Source organism: Centruroides vittatus, unplaced genomic scaffold (assembly GCF_030686945.1).
Source record: "Centruroides vittatus isolate TY-2023 unplaced genomic scaffold, ASM3068694v2 contig_1057, whole genome shotgun sequence".
Taxonomy (NCBI): Eukaryota; Metazoa; Arthropoda; class Arachnida; order Scorpiones; family Buthidae; genus Centruroides; species Centruroides vittatus.
The window spans coordinates 1,875,441-1,893,609 of NW_027120684.1; the positions used below are offsets into that span (position 1 = coordinate 1,875,441).

General features: G+C 28.3%; 1 protein-coding gene across 3 annotated transcripts in view; it reads left to right on the plus strand.

The window, feature by feature from the left end:
* Positions 1-18,169, plus strand: part of Serinc (serine incorporator TMS1) — a 55,544-nt gene that overhangs the window by 15,603 nt on the left and 21,772 nt on the right. For all 3 annotated transcript variants that reach the window (XM_067267353.1, XM_067267337.1, XM_067267344.1), the window contains exons 4-9: positions 3,824-3,906; positions 3,982-4,119; positions 5,578-5,654; positions 7,255-7,351; positions 10,667-10,750; positions 12,321-12,426. In XM_067267353.1, coding sequence (XP_067123454.1) covers positions 3,824-3,906; positions 3,982-4,119; positions 5,578-5,654; positions 7,255-7,351; positions 10,667-10,750; positions 12,321-12,426 — 585 coding nt within the window. The remainder of the gene's footprint in view (positions 1-3,823; positions 3,907-3,981; positions 4,120-5,577; positions 5,655-7,254; positions 7,352-10,666; positions 10,751-12,320; positions 12,427-18,169) is intronic.

Here is an 18,169-nt window from a genome sequence, read left to right on the forward strand (position 1 = left end):
ATACTTTTAATACTGCATTATTATATGCAGTGTTATCCACAGTTTTCAACAAAAGAGAAAGTGACATAGAAATCTACAGGAGAAAAGATACATGCATATAGGCAATGGATGACTGAAGGAAAAAATCAAGAGAGAGACAAAAACAAACACTATGACGAAAGAAAATGTTGATAGAATATGGACTCAAACAAGAAAGATATACAGTCAACTCACCTTAAAATGAACACTAATAAAGCCAACACTCACATTAAAGCAAATTTTGCCATTACCCTGGCAAAATGCCATTGTCATAACATTAATTTTCACACAATAAAGTGAACAAAAATTTTACCAGACTTCATTAAACCAAACCATAAATTATCTTCACAACCTCTAAGAAATAACCCTATTTCCAACAATGGTTGCTTTTTACACTTTGATATGAAGAATAAAAATGGTACAGTAATAAATGTTCCATTTTGAGTTGAATATATTTTCTCCTAGTAAGCAAAGATGGGTTTGAGCTCTGACTGTAGAGCAATTCAAACGTCTGGTTTTAGTGGACCATTCTATTGTTCTCAGAAAGTAATGGTTAAAAAAAGTGTAAGGATGCCCACCCATTTAAATGAATGTATTTGTGGCGGCACTCAGTTATTGGTGTTTGCTACACTCAGGTTTTCTCTTAGACCCTTTGGGGAACTACATCCTTGCAGCATAAAAACTGCACGCCAACATCAAATACGGAGGATACTGTAGTCATATGTACGCCATTCAGAGGAATCCTACTATTCTTTACTGTCTATCTCCTCTCCTTTCCCTTACTCTCTTTTCTGCTGGCTAAACACTTCATGTACAGCCGACATCTTTCATGTATGTATGTGTGTTTTCTTTAAGAGAGACATTAAAAATTGAAATGTGTTCAAAGTTTTACGAACAATATTTGAAGAGCTATTATGAAAATTCTAAAATAATAGTACATTTTTGATTTTATGATTTAGAATATACAAAGGTAGTCAATAGATATGAACTATTCTTGAACTTTTGGAAGCAATCTGCAGAAAAAATGCTATAACAATTTAGAACTTAGGATCAAAACCATTTTATCAAGTCACTATAAATTGGAAGCTTTTTGTGTGCATTTATATTTATTATTAGTATTTAATTATTTGCTTTTGTCATGGTAATCAGTAATGATAGAAATGTCTTTAAACATAGCAGTATCCTATTTCATAAAATTCTAATACAAATATATAAATAGGAATTAATTAGATATGACTTATCAAATAGTATATATTTTTTATGAAAATTATTTTATAGGCATAAAAATGATGTGAAGAACAAACTCGAACTTCAGCTTTGAATTATCATACTTAATTTAAATTTTAAAACTAGGACATTGCGTGACTGTCATATTGTAATAGAATTGATGGAAGCTGAAAAGAAAGACGCGATCCTTGCACTTGTTAGACACAGAAAATGTAATTGGGACTCAAAGGACTATAGACCCAGGAGATCCTTGTACCTGACAGCCATGAACAGGCAAACTTTGCACTTGCCACCATGAAAGAGGCATTTTTGCACCCACTGGTCACAGGAGAAGTAGTCTGTGTACTGTCTGGTGCACACAGATGATCCTTGCCTTTACTGAGCAAGTAATAGCAAGGTTGAGACCCAAATTTTAAATGCGAAAACGTGTACATCGGACATTCAGCGCTGCTTTCCTGTAAGCCTAGAAGTTTGACAATGGTGTTTGGAAAGTTAGTGGAATCATGCTCGACATTCCAAACGCCATTGTCAAACTTCTAGGCTTACAGGAAAGCGGTGCTGAACATCCAACATACACGTTTTCACGTTTAAAACTTTGGCCTCAACCTTGCTGATCAGTTGCAATGCCCACCAGTGGCGATGTGGATAAAACCACTAACACTGAATATTGGTAATTGCTTGTGACTTTGTGCCTGGCCAATGGGTTGGCTATGTGGAGTTTTCCAGTTTTATTTACAACAGTAACAAGTAAGTAGGGAGCCATTTCCCATAAAAGACCTTCCAAGAGGCATTTCCCTTCAGCAGATTGCCCATGTGTTGCATTGTTGTACACAAATAAAACAAAAACTAAAGCAATCAATGCTAACTGCTCTGTTCATTTTTTACATCTATTTTCTGTTAGGTGCATGCAATGCTGTTTTTGTTTTTTACTTGACCCCTAAATTCTATTAGGCATGCTCAAGAAGCACAGACATTGTCACTTTGATCCCACTTTATATTGATAACAAAATCATGGACCCATTTTATACATTTACATTAATTCCATTTCTAGCTTCTTCATTGCAATCAATAGAAAATGGCAAAGTTTTATCAAAATTAGCCCATTAAATTTAGAGAACACTTCTATAAGCCACATAGATGTGTTAGCAACCTTGGGACATCACGCGACATCACTTTGTTGTGCACACTTGTGAAATGATCTTATATCTCAAATGAAGTCATTGACCCCCATTTTTTATTATATTTTTGGATTCTTCATTGTAATTAGTGGAAAATGGTAAAATTTAATCAAAAATCTATCAAATGGATTTTGAGAATGTACACAATTCTATAAGCCACATAGAAGAGATTTTTCTAATGCCTTGCCTCAATAAGGAGTGAACACTTTTAATTATAGTGCAGTTTCCTGCCTATTATGCAACAATACAAAGCCATAATCCCTATATAAGGGGTGTCCAACCTGCAGCCCAAGGCAAGTTCCAGTGCGGCCCAATAAATGTGTAAACAAAACACAGATTTTTAAATTTTTATTTTTTTATTTCAACGGCATAAACTCAAAAAAAGAAGTTTCACAAAGCCGTAAACCTTTATACATATTTTATTTTTGAGTGGAAAGGAAATATTTTCAAATACTTGGAAATGTGTGAATGAGGAACAAATACTAAATAAAACTGGAGTTGTGACTCAAAGGATTATAGACCCAAATTCAGGGAAAGGAGAGAAAGGCCAAAAGATAAAAAGTTGTGAGAAAGGTTAAATAGACCTTCTGTTATGCAAATATTGACCCTTAATTTTCCAATATTCCTCTTTCCTTAATCTTTTGTCCTTTCTCTCCTTTTCCTGCATTTGGGTCTATAGTCCTTTTGAGTCCCAATTCCAGCTTTTAGTATTCCTTCCAGTGTTGCAAGATTTAGCTACTTTGTGCCAAATTTGGCTACCCTTTTTTTAGTTTGGCGTAAAAAAATATCATTTGGTGCATTGGCTGCTTTTTGGGCTACATATTATTTATATATTAGTTAAATAAAAATGCACTTTAAAATGGTGTTTTGTCATTTTTTATCAATTAGAGACCCAAATAAAACAAATATTTGTGTTTTTGAAATAAATTTCTGTTTGTCTCCTTTATAATAAATGAATTTATCTATTTCTAAGTAAAAATCGAAATTGTCTGTAGATGTAATTTTTTTTTTAAATATCCTTTTTTGTGATAAAGTTTTAATACTTATTACTATAATCTAGACATGTTAATTCTTAAATATACTTGTATATTTAAAGATTGGGCCAAAAGTATATATATATATATTGATAATATACTTGTGGCCCAAAATTCTATGACTTCTTCCAATGTAGCCTAGAGAAACAAAAAGGTTGGACACCCCTGCACTAGATCAAACTGTCATTAAGTAATCCTGATTGAAGTTTATGGTTTTAAATTAACATATGTTATGAACTTTAAATATTTGCTATCAACAGGGCAAATGTTTGATAAAATTCATATTTCATAAGCTTTTCATATTTCATATTCATATGAATTCATATTATAAAAAAATGATAATAGCTTATTTTATTAATTTTATAGATTTTGGGCAATAAAATACTTGATTTTGATTGGTGGCATGGTTGGAGCCTTTTTCATTCCAGGAAATTCTGCTTTTGGTGATGGTAAATATAAGTTTCCTTTAAATAAAATTTAAAAATTTTTTAAAATGTTCTTAGATATGTTTTTTCTTTTTTTAGTCTGGATGTATTTTGGAATGATTGGTGGTTTTGTATTTATCCTGATTCAGTTAATTTTGATTATTGATTTTGCACATAGTTGGGCTGAAAGCTGGGTTTCAAAATATGAAGAAACAGAATCAAAGGGATGGTATGGTGGTAAGAATAAGTTTGTTATTATAAACAGTTCTAAAATTATTTAAAATAATATTGGAAATTATAAATCATTCAGCCTTGTCTGGAAAAATTCTCTATGGATCCTTTAATATAAAATTTATATATTAAATTTATACTGTTTTAAAATTGTTTATTTCAGATTTATTAATTTATTTTGAAATCAATATTTACACATCTCAAAGCGTTAAAAAAGAAACCGTTTCTGATTATGATAGATATCCCATTGTAGTCAAATTAGTGAAATCAGCATTGACCCTCTCTCATGGCAATTCTGATATGGAATGGGGATTTTCAATTTCATGCCTGGCGCTTCCTCCTGATAGAGCATCAATGTCGGAAAGAATGCTTGATTCACTTTTGATTGTTAACTCTTTCACTGAAAATTCACTCCATCTATGTTATTAATGACTAAATTCATTTTACCTCTTGTGCTACAAGGGGAACTTGTATAGTAAAACTAGTCTAACAACTTTTCAATTGGCAGATTTTCATTTTTAATGGATAAGGCTGATTTCATTTTTAAAGTTAAATTGAATCATTTGTGCACATTATAATAACTTTGTGATTTTTTTTACTTGGTTTAATTTTTTTGAATTTTTAAGTTTTTTAAACTCTGGAATATTTTACATAGTTTTTAGATCATATTTCAATTTATAAAATCTATAATCCCTCTCAAATTAACTTTAGTTTATTTTATTTATTTTTTTTTTTAAATTTGATATCATATACTCAATACTCAGCATATGACATTATATATGCCTTTTATTTGTTAATGTTAAACTAAAAATATATTTTCCTTGTGACTTTACTGGTTTTTTTTAACAACTTATCAACAGCCAAAGAAGGGTTTAGACCAGGGGTGGCCAACATACGGCTGCTTAATGGGTTTATGCTGTCCACGATTAATTTTTCAATATTAGCTACTTAACTTCCAATAATTGGTCGAATGGATGATTCGCAATACTACTTTATTTTTTAAAAAAATTTCATTGTAGAGATTTACAACTTTTGTATTCATTTGTTATAAATTTACACTATTTGAAGAACGAAAGACCCCACACTCACTGAAACTCATCTGCCACCATGTCTCACTGTTTATGCAGACGTGTGACGCACAGTGCCGCCTGCCTGTCAACCTTATTTTTTTTATTTTATTTTTTTTCCTTTTCAATTTGGCCCAGGGGACAAAAACTGTTGGCCACCCCTGGTTTAGACCCAAAATGCATTTTAAAGCAACAATGCAGTGATTATTTTTGCCATACTCTTTTAAACAGACATTCTGTGATAAGGCCTACATTTGTCAAGTTGTGAGATTTAAGAAATACATAAATATTTAACTTCAAGCAACTAAATTCAAAAGTTTTTAAATTGTAAAATTTTCAAATTTAATAAGTTTTTGTATATTTTTAAGATATTAATTTTATATTTATTTTTTTCTAGCACTACTATTTTTTACTTTCATACAATATGCAATCAGTATTGCTGCTATAGTTCTCCTGTTTATTTATTACACTAAAGTAAGTATTGAAATATATAACATCAGTAATTAAATAAGTTTTAATTAAAAAAAACTTAAATTAAATAAGATTCTTAGATTTACTTCCTTTTTTTATTAACTATGGAAGAATATTTAATTGGAATTATTGTTTTAATTATTGCTGTTGTTGATTTAAACATCAAATACTACATTAGACAGTGGTGTTTGATGCCTCAATTATCAAAAATATGAGAATTTTCTGCATATTTTTTGATTGTTGATGCATCAAACACTATTTTTATTCATAAAATAATAATAATTTTGTGAACAAATTTTTTTTTTTTTTTTTTCTAGTTATCTATTGTTTGGTTTTTGCAGTTCATTTCTTTCAAAGCAATATTTAAAAATTGTATAAATTGACTCCATATTTAATATTTCAAAACAACATTCAGATTATGTCAGAGACTTCTCAAAAACAAATTTAATAACTTAATATTTTATGGTTATATTTACCACTAAGGATTAAGTGTTGGTTAACTTCTAATTCTAATTACATTCACTCTTTCAGTATATGAATGCTTATTAGTTAACTTTTAACTCTAAATGAAAGATTTATTCTAAATATTCTGATATTGTAAATTATTAAAAATAGTATTGTATTATAGTTGTAATTAATTTACTTTCTAGATTTGTCTAATGTCTTTGCTGTAAGGCTGCATTTATGCAAACATGAGAAGTGGGGAAAAAATGCAAAAACAAACTTTTCAGACCAGAATTTGCAATCACAACACTATGCAGAAGTGAGGAAAGAATTTCTCATGTAAACATGCGAGAAATGCACACAAATATCTATATCTTGTGTGAGCATTCTTCTAAATTATGCTGCTGAGGCAAACAGTGCCAATGGCCTGAACTTGATTTGTGATATTTTGTGGCATAATTACAAATTATGATTGCTTTATTCATAATTACTATTAGTTAATAATGAAAATAAGTTGTCAGCCTTTAAACAAAAGAAAACATTCTCAAACTCTCAAACTAAATTATAACGTCAAATGAAACAAAACCCATAAACATAAAACAACATTCAGATTTGACTCCTTACAAATAATGTATATTATAATGGCCAACTAATGTTATTTCAGTCACTTTTTCCTTGCTTGGCATTACTATTCTCACTTACTTTGAAGTCATTTTCTGTTCTGATGCCTGATATCAGTCTTCTTCTTTGTAGCTTTTTAAGTTTTTAATGCAATTATGAGTTATTTTTATGAAAGTGTTTAATCTCCAATTTTAAAATTCAGTTTAAAAGAAAAACATTAATTTTCACATTAAAAGATTGAAGACAAAATCTGTCAAAACAAAATTGAAGAAATCATTTATGACTTTTAGAAGGATTTTAGACTCTGGCATTCAATATTCAGTAATAATTTATTACAGTATAATTGATCTGTTAAGTTTATAATAATTCGATTTTTTAATTTTCAAAGATTAAACATATATATAAATTTCTAGTATAATTTATAAGATTAAAAACTCAGAAGTTTTATTAAAATGGAAAAAAATGTTTGATTCAATGTTGATTATTTTTTCTTTCAGTATTTACAGAAAATTAAAAAATTAGTTTTCTATATTTTCAGAGTGAAGGGTGTAGTCTTAACAAATTTTTCATCAGCTTCAATTTGATTTTGTGTGTAGTATTATCCATTTTGTCCATTATTCCAAAAATTCAAGAAGGTAAAGATTATTTTTAAATGTTTAATTTTTCAAGTAGTTTAATTGTATATAGCTTAATTTAACAGTATAACTAAGTGTAATTTAATGTTTCAATATTTAATAATATTTTGATATACTGTATTTACTCACATATAAGATTATATCACATATAGGATGAGGTGTGACTTTAAAGATCAAAATAAAGAAAATCAAATTTATTAATTCTAATTTTATTTTGTTTAATCACAAATAAAATATTATCAAATGAACGTATTAAGGCAAACATGATTGTTTGCCTTAATATATGATGAATGGAAAACAAAACCAAAACATTGTAATGTGCATGACTGGAAATAGTTTATTTTTAATGATTCAGAATATGCTAATTAATATTCATTAAAACTAACAATTTAACTAATATGAAATAACTACATTTATAATCATTGCTAAGTGACCAGTATTTCATTAATAAATTTATAAATAACAAAGAATTGTTTTCTGCAGACGAATGAGATGCAACCTGGTTTTAATTGATGGACATAGGATTAAACTAATAAACAAAGGGGGTGTCTTAATTTGTTTACAGTAGGTGCCAACTTACCATAAATAGACTGTAGACCTATAATGGCAGCATGAACTATACATGATTCACAGAAATTATTGCAAAAACATTTTGGGTTTTAGACAAAATAATCACAGATCTTAAAAAAATAAAATAATTTTATTTGAAACTGGGGTACAAAGACTGGCTCCAGTACAACACACGTGGTAAGAATGAACTTGAGAGGAAGACAAAGACAATGTGGGGATGCGTTGAAGTGTTGCCAGGTTGGTCACAGTGGAAAGAATCCTTCACTTGGGCTATAGGATGGCCTAGGTTTTTGAAGCAGTGAAAAATGGATGAAAACCTTGTCTTATACGCAAGTAAATGTGGTATTTATTAGAACATAATTGCAAACTTTATTGAATTTTTTTAATACATTATTAATAAGGCAACAGGAATTATGCAAATTTTAAGTGTATATTAATCAATGATACATAACAAAATATGTATCATTGTGAAATATACATTCATGATTAAATTTACTTACATTTCTCAGTATTTTGATGAATGAGCAGTGTAACATTACAGAACTCATATTATTTGTTTCTTTTCAATTTATACATGTGGTCAAAGCTTATTGATTTTTTTTAAATTTTATTTTGATAGTTTGTATTTAAAACTACTTAGTCTGGTCACTTTTCCAGACATAGTATATCATTTATTCACCACATAGGTAATGCCAGATGTGTTGAAATTCAGTCATAAATCTATTTCCAGGTTTTGTTCTGTTAGGGAACTTTTATCTGTTAGAAGAATGTTCTTAAAATATGAGAAACTTATCTCAACTTCTGCACTACAGGTATTCCTTGATTAATGCAGTTAATCCCTCAATGCTTTCACATATATCAAATTCTCATTAATCAAACACAGTGGTACTTTGGTACTTGATCAATCATCATGTTGGTGATACACTAACATTTTTTGCAAGTTCGCAAGTTGTTGTTTATTGATTTTTTTTTTAACAATTTCTTCCTGAAATTTCTCTTCAACAGCTTTTGGGTAGCCCTGTGTGTTTTGTATCCTTTGGTTCAAAATTTTCCAAACAAAACTCTCAAAACCACATTTGACATGTCCAGCATTTTGGAGCATCTTCCCCATACACGCTACAAGAATTTTTTACTGTTTGTATAGCATTATATCCTTTACGAAACTTAAAATGCATATCAGGCATATTATTTATACTTTTTATCTGCAGACATTTTGATTTGATTTTATGCAAACAAAATGTGATGTTTTAAAATTAGCTTCTAAATAAAGAATACAATATCGCATTAGCAGTAATGTGTTAAATTTTCACAACTGTTGTTGTTATACTACATATCTTTTATGAGAAATCATTCTTAGCACAAAAATAGCAAATTCACCAACATCTTATTTGCTGAGAAAAATATGTCTATGTTAAGTAAGATGGCTGTTAAAGCCACATTAACTAAAACTTCTGCCATGTATATAAAGAGATTTCCACAATTAATTTTGCACATTACTCAAATCCTGCATTAAGCAAAAATCGTGTTAAGCAAGGGATACCTGTACTATGAGATACTTATAATGGTGCAATCACAAGTTTACTTTGACTGAGGCATATTTTTTGAACCCATAGCAAATAGCATTTCCATCCATTGTGTCCTGATTTTTGGACAAGATAGCTTTATAGTAAGCAGTTTCAACATACAGAATTTCTTGCTGTGCAAATTGGTTCAACTCCTTTGGTTCTGTAAATTGTACAAGATCTGCACATAATGGATTAAACTGTTGTACAGTACCTATATCCAGAAATTACATGCATCCTAAAAATTTGGTAGATAATTTAGAAAAGTAGAAAATATTTAAAATTAATTGATACAGAAATTTAAATTGTGCAGTAGTGACATGTAAAAGCAAGGATCTGGTCATTATTATTTTTTTTCTTCTTAAAACAAATTGCAAGCAGGGAGATTTTTAGGTGATTTATTTATATTCTAGTTTATTCATTAGAGCACCATAATTTGATTTTATTATGAAATATTAATTTGTTTATGTGGATATGCAGAATGCAAAATATTTTAAAATATGTATCTTTATAAATTTTTTTTCACAAATATGCGATTTGTGAAAAATTATGTAAAATATATTTTTTTTAACATTGTTATGAGAAAATATAGTTAATACTACTACTGGATAATGACCAAAGGTACTTAAACCAATATGTGAAATATGCATTTTATACATTTTGGTTGCATTAATTATTATTAATAAATGCCGTGTTTAATTGTTTTTGTGAATTTTTGATAATTATAATCAAAAATTTCTAAATATCTTTTTTAATTGTTAGAGGAAATATGATGTCATACTCACATATTTTTCTTCTTATTAGGAGAATTGTTTATGGAGCTGTATTTATGCAGAAAAAAGAGAATAAATGTACATGAACAAAAGCATTTTATAGTCTCTTAATAGTTGGAGGAAATGTATTATATATAATTACAATAATAATAATAATAACCAATCATATATGCTTCAATAAAATATATATAGGAAATGTATTTTGTAAGATATCAAATTTGTTTGGTAAACATGTGATAAACATTATATTTGTAAGATATTAAATTATGTATTTTATTAATTCTTATTTCTTATTGAATACTCTTATGAAAGCTTTAGATAATCATAATTTTTATTTATAATTTTACTATTGTAATATTTATGTAAATTCTAATTACTTTTTAATGAAATTATAAATTTTATCATAATAGCTCAACCACGTAGTGGTCTACTTCAAGCATCTGTTGTTTCTCTGTACACATTTTATCTCACTTGGTCAGCTTTGCATAACTCTGGTAAGATTTAAAATTTTTCATCTTAGTTTTTTCTTTTTCTTTTTTTTTTAAGTATTAGAAAGGTGATGCCATTTAGATAATATGAACCTCTAAGCAAACAACAAATTGGCCCTGAAATAAAAACAAATATAAAAGCAATAGAATATAACATCATAATGAATATATAGTGCTTTTCTACAATATTGTTAAATTTTACAAAAGTCTAGATGTAATAGGTTTTCAGCATTTTTGATAGAGTTGATGAATCTGTAAAAATATGAATTTTGGATATTAATGATATGAAAAAAAAAGTAGATTAGAAACAAAAAATATTGCATGAGTTAAAATTTGGGATGTGTAGGTTAAAAAGAGGGGAATAAAGAAGAAAAAAGTTTGAGGATTTTGTCAAAGTATACAACTTTATCTTTGAAATGTGGAAAACTTACGCATTAGCAAGTGATGTCTTTAGGCATGATCATGTTTAGGCCTTCTACTTTTAAAAAATGAGGCTAGATATGAAGATGACATCTGAAATTCACATGCATATTATGTACAAAATTAAAAATTTATATTATGAGGTGCAATTTTGTAAAAGTTGTCTATACATTATGTAGAATGTGTAGATAAATGGTTTGTTATAGATTTGGTTATACATTAAAATTGTTTGCTGGTTTGAAATAAAGTTATTTTTTGTTGTTTGTTTTTTTCTACTTAGTATGAGTAGTGTTTTTGATATTCTATATAGATTAAAAGTTTTTTAAAATTAGTTATTTCATGCTGTGTGCTCAGGAAATTAGTAATAGTGAAACAGTGGGCTATGCTGTTATGTTGATTGAAGGACATTTTGCTGGTTATAGATGGCTTCAAATATTTTCAACTTAATGGGGGAAGGCAAATTGGACAGTAAGTCTTACAGTCCTTTTTAAGGATTGACTGTAACACAGTAGAATACCTTTGATCAGGTAGAAATTTATTGTTTATATTAAAAAATAACACTCCCCTCCATCTTTTTACAAGAAAATTAAGCCTGTTGTATCCTCCTGCTACATTAGACATTTATTAAGTTCAATCAGATTGAAGAGAGATTTTTTAAAGTTAATTTTTTTGTCTAAAATTGACTTGCTTGATATTAATGAAACCAGTTATTCAGTTTGCAATTTAAAATATATGAAAAATCTCAATGAGAACAATTTTAATAAAGTTTACGATTCTTTTCTTTATGAAGATTTCATCAGTTTATATTTAATTAATCATTCATGCATTAGTAGTATTGAAATCTAAAGAATTTTATTTCTGAATTCTAATACCATTTTGTAATATTTGACAAGCTTAGAAATTTTAATTTGTTGATACAGGTGTAATTAATAAATTATACGGTATTCATAAAGACAAGAAACAAACACATTATTCTCTAGGAAATTTTCTATTTTTATGTTTGGTTGTTTTCTATAATTTTTTCTTATACTTTGTGTTAATGCATATTTTATTTCCTAATTTATATTTAATATATGATATGTATAAGTGAAAAATTAAATTTTATTACACTTAGATTGAATATTTGAAATTATATATTAATCATTAATTTTTTTAGATCCCAATTGCAAATCATTACCTTGGGGCAGTCCAAGCAAGAATACTTTTGATGCTCAAAGCATTGTTGGATTAATTATATGGTTTGCTTGTGTTCTTTATTCAAGGTAATTAATTCAAAATTTTAAAAAATGTTTACTAAAAATTTATTTTAAGTCAATCGCCAATATAACTTAGTTTCTCTCAATTTTTTTTAACATTATGTTATTGCATTGTTTAATGGTACAGGATCTTTTGTGCAAATTGTGCCATACAACCTTGTAAATTTTTAAAATAGTGATAAACTCCAAGCAAACAAATTTAAGTAAGATTACTGGTTTATATAGCTAGCTAAAATAATAAAAATTCCCTCAAACTGGTAAAATCCAAGAACAAATGTAAATATAAAGCTCAATGCATTTATTTTATGATAGTTGACTGTCATATGATATGTAATTGGTTGATTGTCAGTAATATGATAGTTGGGTACAAGCAAGTACAAAAATTGGTGCCCAACATTTGGCACTCTATGAGGATAACATGTATGAGTAGCACGAATCACAAAACTTTCCCGTACGATAACATGTATGAGTAGCACGAATCACAAAATTTTCCCGTACGATAACATGTATGAGTAGCACGAATCACAAAATTTTCTCGTACGATAACACAAAATTTTTTGAGTTAGTTGATAATAATTTTTCGACGTCGATATAATTTTTAGATCGCTTACCGTTCGATAAAATTTCTGCGCGCGTTATATTACGAAGTGAGTGTGATTTGAAATAATATAACACTGGAATTATTTTGAAAGATTTTTATTTTTACAAAACGTTTACAATTTTTCTTTCAGTTTGTCTAAACAAAGACACATTTCTGACATTAAGTACAAGAATAAATTTTCGCGATTGCTAACAATGTATTCCTTGCGTAAATTTTGATATTTAATAAGATAACACCAAGAAAGTTTAGTTTGGAATTCGTTAATAAATTCTTCGTCAAGGGTTTGATAGCGAGAAACAAAAATCCAATTGAGATGGTTTCGTATTTGACGTAAAGTCGATGTACTTAATTTTTGGTGTTTTAAAATTTTTTTAATATCAAATTTATGTACGAAGGCGATAATAAATTCTTTTGAAAGAGATTGGAATTCGGCGACTTTATTCCAATCAAGATGATTTGAAAAATTTGTAAGGAAAACGTCGTCTAATTGCTGATATTCGCAAATTAAATCCCATTTTGCATAATCAAGATGCGACGTAATAAACGTGGTAGGAAATTTGTAATTTTTCCATATGTGTTCCCAATTTAATCTATCCGCATAATCCGAAATAAACTTATGAGATAGATCGCGTCGTTTGCTGATTGTTCCCCAGTGTACGAAATTTTGAAATTGTGTTATCGTTTTCTCATCGATAGGCGATGATGAGAAAGCTTCCCAGTCGATGGGGGATGGTTCATTAACTACAAAGAAATAAATAAACATTGTTTATTTAATTACATTACTTGAGTACATTAATATAGAGTACATTAATATAGAGTACATGATTTAACCCGATTACAATCTTTGAGAAAAAACAATATCGTCACAATCTTCAAAACTTTGAGAAAAAACAATATCGGTGCATTCTCCAAAGCCTTTTTCATCTCTGTCAGTACCGTTCAATGAATTTGTTTCTAAAAACATAGGATGCAAGATTCTTTCAAAAATTAATTGTGCAATAGCTGCTCCAGGTTCAAACACAATAATTTCTGATCCGAAATTATATAACAGAACTCCGATATTTCCTCGATAGTCGGAATCGATAACTCCACCGTTTACTATAATTTTCTTCAAAGACAAAGAAGATTTTGGAGCAATGCGGCCATAACAGTTTTGTGGCATTTCAACAGCTAGATCGATAAAAACTAATTTTTGTTCATTTGGATTTATTTGAAACCCATCAGCACAGAAAATATCATATCCTGCTGCTCCGCTAGACATCCGTTTTGGAAGTTTTACATTTTTGTTTAGTTTTTTAAAATATATAATTTCTAGAAAAATAAAATATTTATTTAATATTACATTCCATACATTCGCATTTTATAAAATATTTATCGAAAACAGGTAAAGTTATCTTATCGTCTATTACAAAAAATTTACATCTATATGATTTATTATTTAACATTTTCAACGAGGCCGCTTTAATACACGCCTGTTTTAAACAGGAATAAGTTTTACTACTAAAGCGGTGTATTACATAAGTATATTTTCTTTTATATATTATTAAGAACCCATATTGCGGTGATGGTAGATCTGCAAATTAAAAGTAGAAACTATAGTGACCAAATGATAACACGTCTATTCCATTATCTAAAATAAATTTTTTATCGTAAAAGGGGGAAAGGGAAATTTTATTTTGGAGATATGTTGTTACCTCATGATTTTTGCTTTTAATTCCGTATTGCCTGTGTCTTAATAGTTCTGTATTAAATAATACTTCTTTATATTTATCGTGATTAAATGTTTTTATAACAGATTTTTTAATACCTTTAGCAGTTTTTTTATTTTGTTTATCGAAAATATAAGAATACATTTTCGGTTTTAGCGAGCAAAATTCGATTATTGGTTTCGACTGAGTTTCGTCTTTAAAATAACCCAGTTTGTTTTTGTTCGTTTCGTTATATAATTTGTGAGTTTTAGGATAATTACTGAAATCAAAAATATCGGGAAATGATTTGAAATCTTCGTATACGTCGTTTGTAAAAATTTGAAGTGTCAGGGAATCTGTGTCTGTATATAATAAGCGTACGTTTTCGCCATATCTATTTTTAAATATTTTATAAAATGTTTGGTAAATATGCAATTTACTCAACTCTAATACGCAAAAACCTATATAAATTGGTTTATCCAAAATTAAATTAAGTTTTTTCAATTTAAAAATTGTGAGATTGTCATTTATAATTTGAAACTTTTCTACGGACGGCTTAGACAGATATCTACGATATTGATTTAATGTTGTAGCCGCTTTTAAATTAATACGCTTTCTTACATTTTGACAGGTTTTTCCGAAAAAACTATTATTCATTAATTTAAAAAATGATTTGTCGAAATCATTAGTTGATTCTTGTCTTTTTTTATTATTAAAATGAATATATTTTCTAAGCCATGGACTTTGACAAAACGCTAATACTCTATGAATTTTAGTTATTATCAATCCCTCTTCTAGATAAAATTTTAAATTTCTATAATGAACTACATAGTTTGTTTTATCGAAAAGAGTAGGAGTTAATTTTTTATTAGTATTGACATACTTTAAATTTAATTTTTTTAATACTGTTTTTTGATAATTAGATAATAAATCGTACGGGATCGAAATATGCTCTGGGGCAAGCGGTAAGTCATCGTGTCTATCATGAAGAGTTTCGGGATATTTTAAATCGACTTCTAAGATATATCCTATGCTACTTTTATCTGATATATTAGGTATGTCTAAAGCGTCTATTTCGTCTTCGTGTAGCCATCTAAAATTATTTACGGGTAAGTATGCGCTCATCACAAACCCGTAAAGATTATTTGCGTCTATCGACAGAATATAATTATGAGGCAGATTTTTATCGTATGTTTGCGGTATTAGCGGATTATTAGCTCGCGCAAATCTTTTCCCTGCCAAACTAATTCCTCCTCGCATGGCTTGTTCGATAAATTGATACTTTTCGATGTCAGTGAATAATTCTAATTGGATTTTTGTCATTTTTAAACCGCAATTCCATGTTAAATCAGGTGCAGTTATAAAATATACGGGATCTAAATTATAATACATTAAACTTAATTTTCTGAAATTCTGGAATATATCCGCCAATAATATAGTATCGACATATTGGTATAATTTTAAATAGTCTTTAAAAGTTTTACAGTTAAATTTTTCCCAAACTAATTGGGCGTGATCGTAATCTTCGTCGCTAATATTTTCTTGCGATAACTCGTTATAAAAACATTTTTTAGGAGGCAATTGTTTTTCGTCTAATATTCGCTTATTTTTAAAATAGGAATATGGAAAAATTCCCTTTCTTAATAATAATTCTCTATATGTACAGCGACGAAAAAAACGATTAAAAATTGGGAAATTATAATTCGCATTTTTTAAGTTCTCGGTTAAAACAGCGAGGCTAGAATTTAAAAACTGGAAACTGTCAATGAATTTATAATAATCTAATGAAAATGTTGTAAATTTTTCGGAATTTATGGGAATAATTTTAATTTTCGAAAATAATTTGGAAGGAATATTTTTAAAAATTAAATGCGAATCATAACCTGAAAAATTATGAAGTATAATCGGGATAAATGTTTTTAATCGATAATTCAAATTGCATCGATTGTGGGCGTATCCGCGGATATCACCTGTCTGGTGATTGTGATCCAATACGCGCAGATCATCATCATTAAATTTTTCCTTACAAATATGGCATATATCTTTTGAAATATTAGAAATACTATTTAAATTAATTTCGACGTTGCGATTTATTATATCTAATAAATTACTTAGCTGGTTTTGGATATCGATTAGAAAATTATTAACGGCGTTATCACCCAAATAAAAATTGCTATATATTATCTTATCTTCGTTTTCGATAATTATAATAGAATAACATATAGGTTTATGAATTTGGATATTTTTAGTAAAACTAACACTCGGATCTATTTCATCGGAAGAAACCTCTTCCAAAATTGACTCAAAGTCGCAAAAACACGCTATGGGAAAGAATAATTCCTTTTCTATCGACCGGAATTTTACAATCGCATTCTCACCTTTTGGGGTTGATACTTTTTGATATTTATGATTAGAACAAAATTTAACGTGATCATTTAAAGTACACTCTCTTTCGAATCCGTTTAGACATTTTTTACAGTATTTTCTAGGTAAAAATTTATCGGACATTAATCTATTGAAGTTCCTAATCAAGAAATAGTGCGACTTATATAGCAATAAATTTATCTCTTTTTCAAATTGAAATTTGCTTATATAGATAGGATAAATTAATTTCTTTTCGTAGCCATAAACATTAATAGTCAGACAATTATTTTTTTCAAATATAGGAATATTTTTCACGATTACAGGAAATTTTAAACGATTTGTATTTAAATATTTTAAATATTTTCTATATAAATATACAGAATTTCTGTTACTACCGGTTGCGGGATACAAATGTGCAATTATACAATATAGAAAACATTGATTGTCCGAACATTTTATATTTAATACACAACGCTTATTAACTAAAGATTTAGGAAGAATAATATTTCCGCAGCCACCGCTTTCATTTTTATATATGCCAATATTAATATCTATGAATATAATTTCATTTAGTATCCATCCCGATCCATACTTAATAAATTCGTCGATATAATTTAGAATCGTATCGAAAGCATTAGTTAATTTATCGTTAATCATATACGAGGATAAAATATGCTCAACACGGCTGGAAAAATACACATCTTGATATTCTGCAATATCGTCTTCTAAATATTTTAAAAATTTAGTTTTTAAATTTATCAAAAATTTTCTTCTACACACAAAATTATCGCTAGCTAAAATATTATAAACAGTCGGCGTTATTTTTTCAAAAAAGACTGCGGGATCAACATTTTCTGCAATAAACGCTCTATATGTTTTCGCATATCCTCTAAAAGCTTTCTTTCTTAATATAAAATTAAACATTTTCGTCTAAATGTTCGCCCATTGCATCGAAAGCCTTCTTATATAATTTAAAATCCTTAACATTAATATTGTATTTGTTAGACGGATAGTTTCCTTTCGTTCTTGTCAGAGAAACATATGCAGTAGACTGAAATTCCGTAACCTCCATTACTTGATTTTCACATATTTTAAT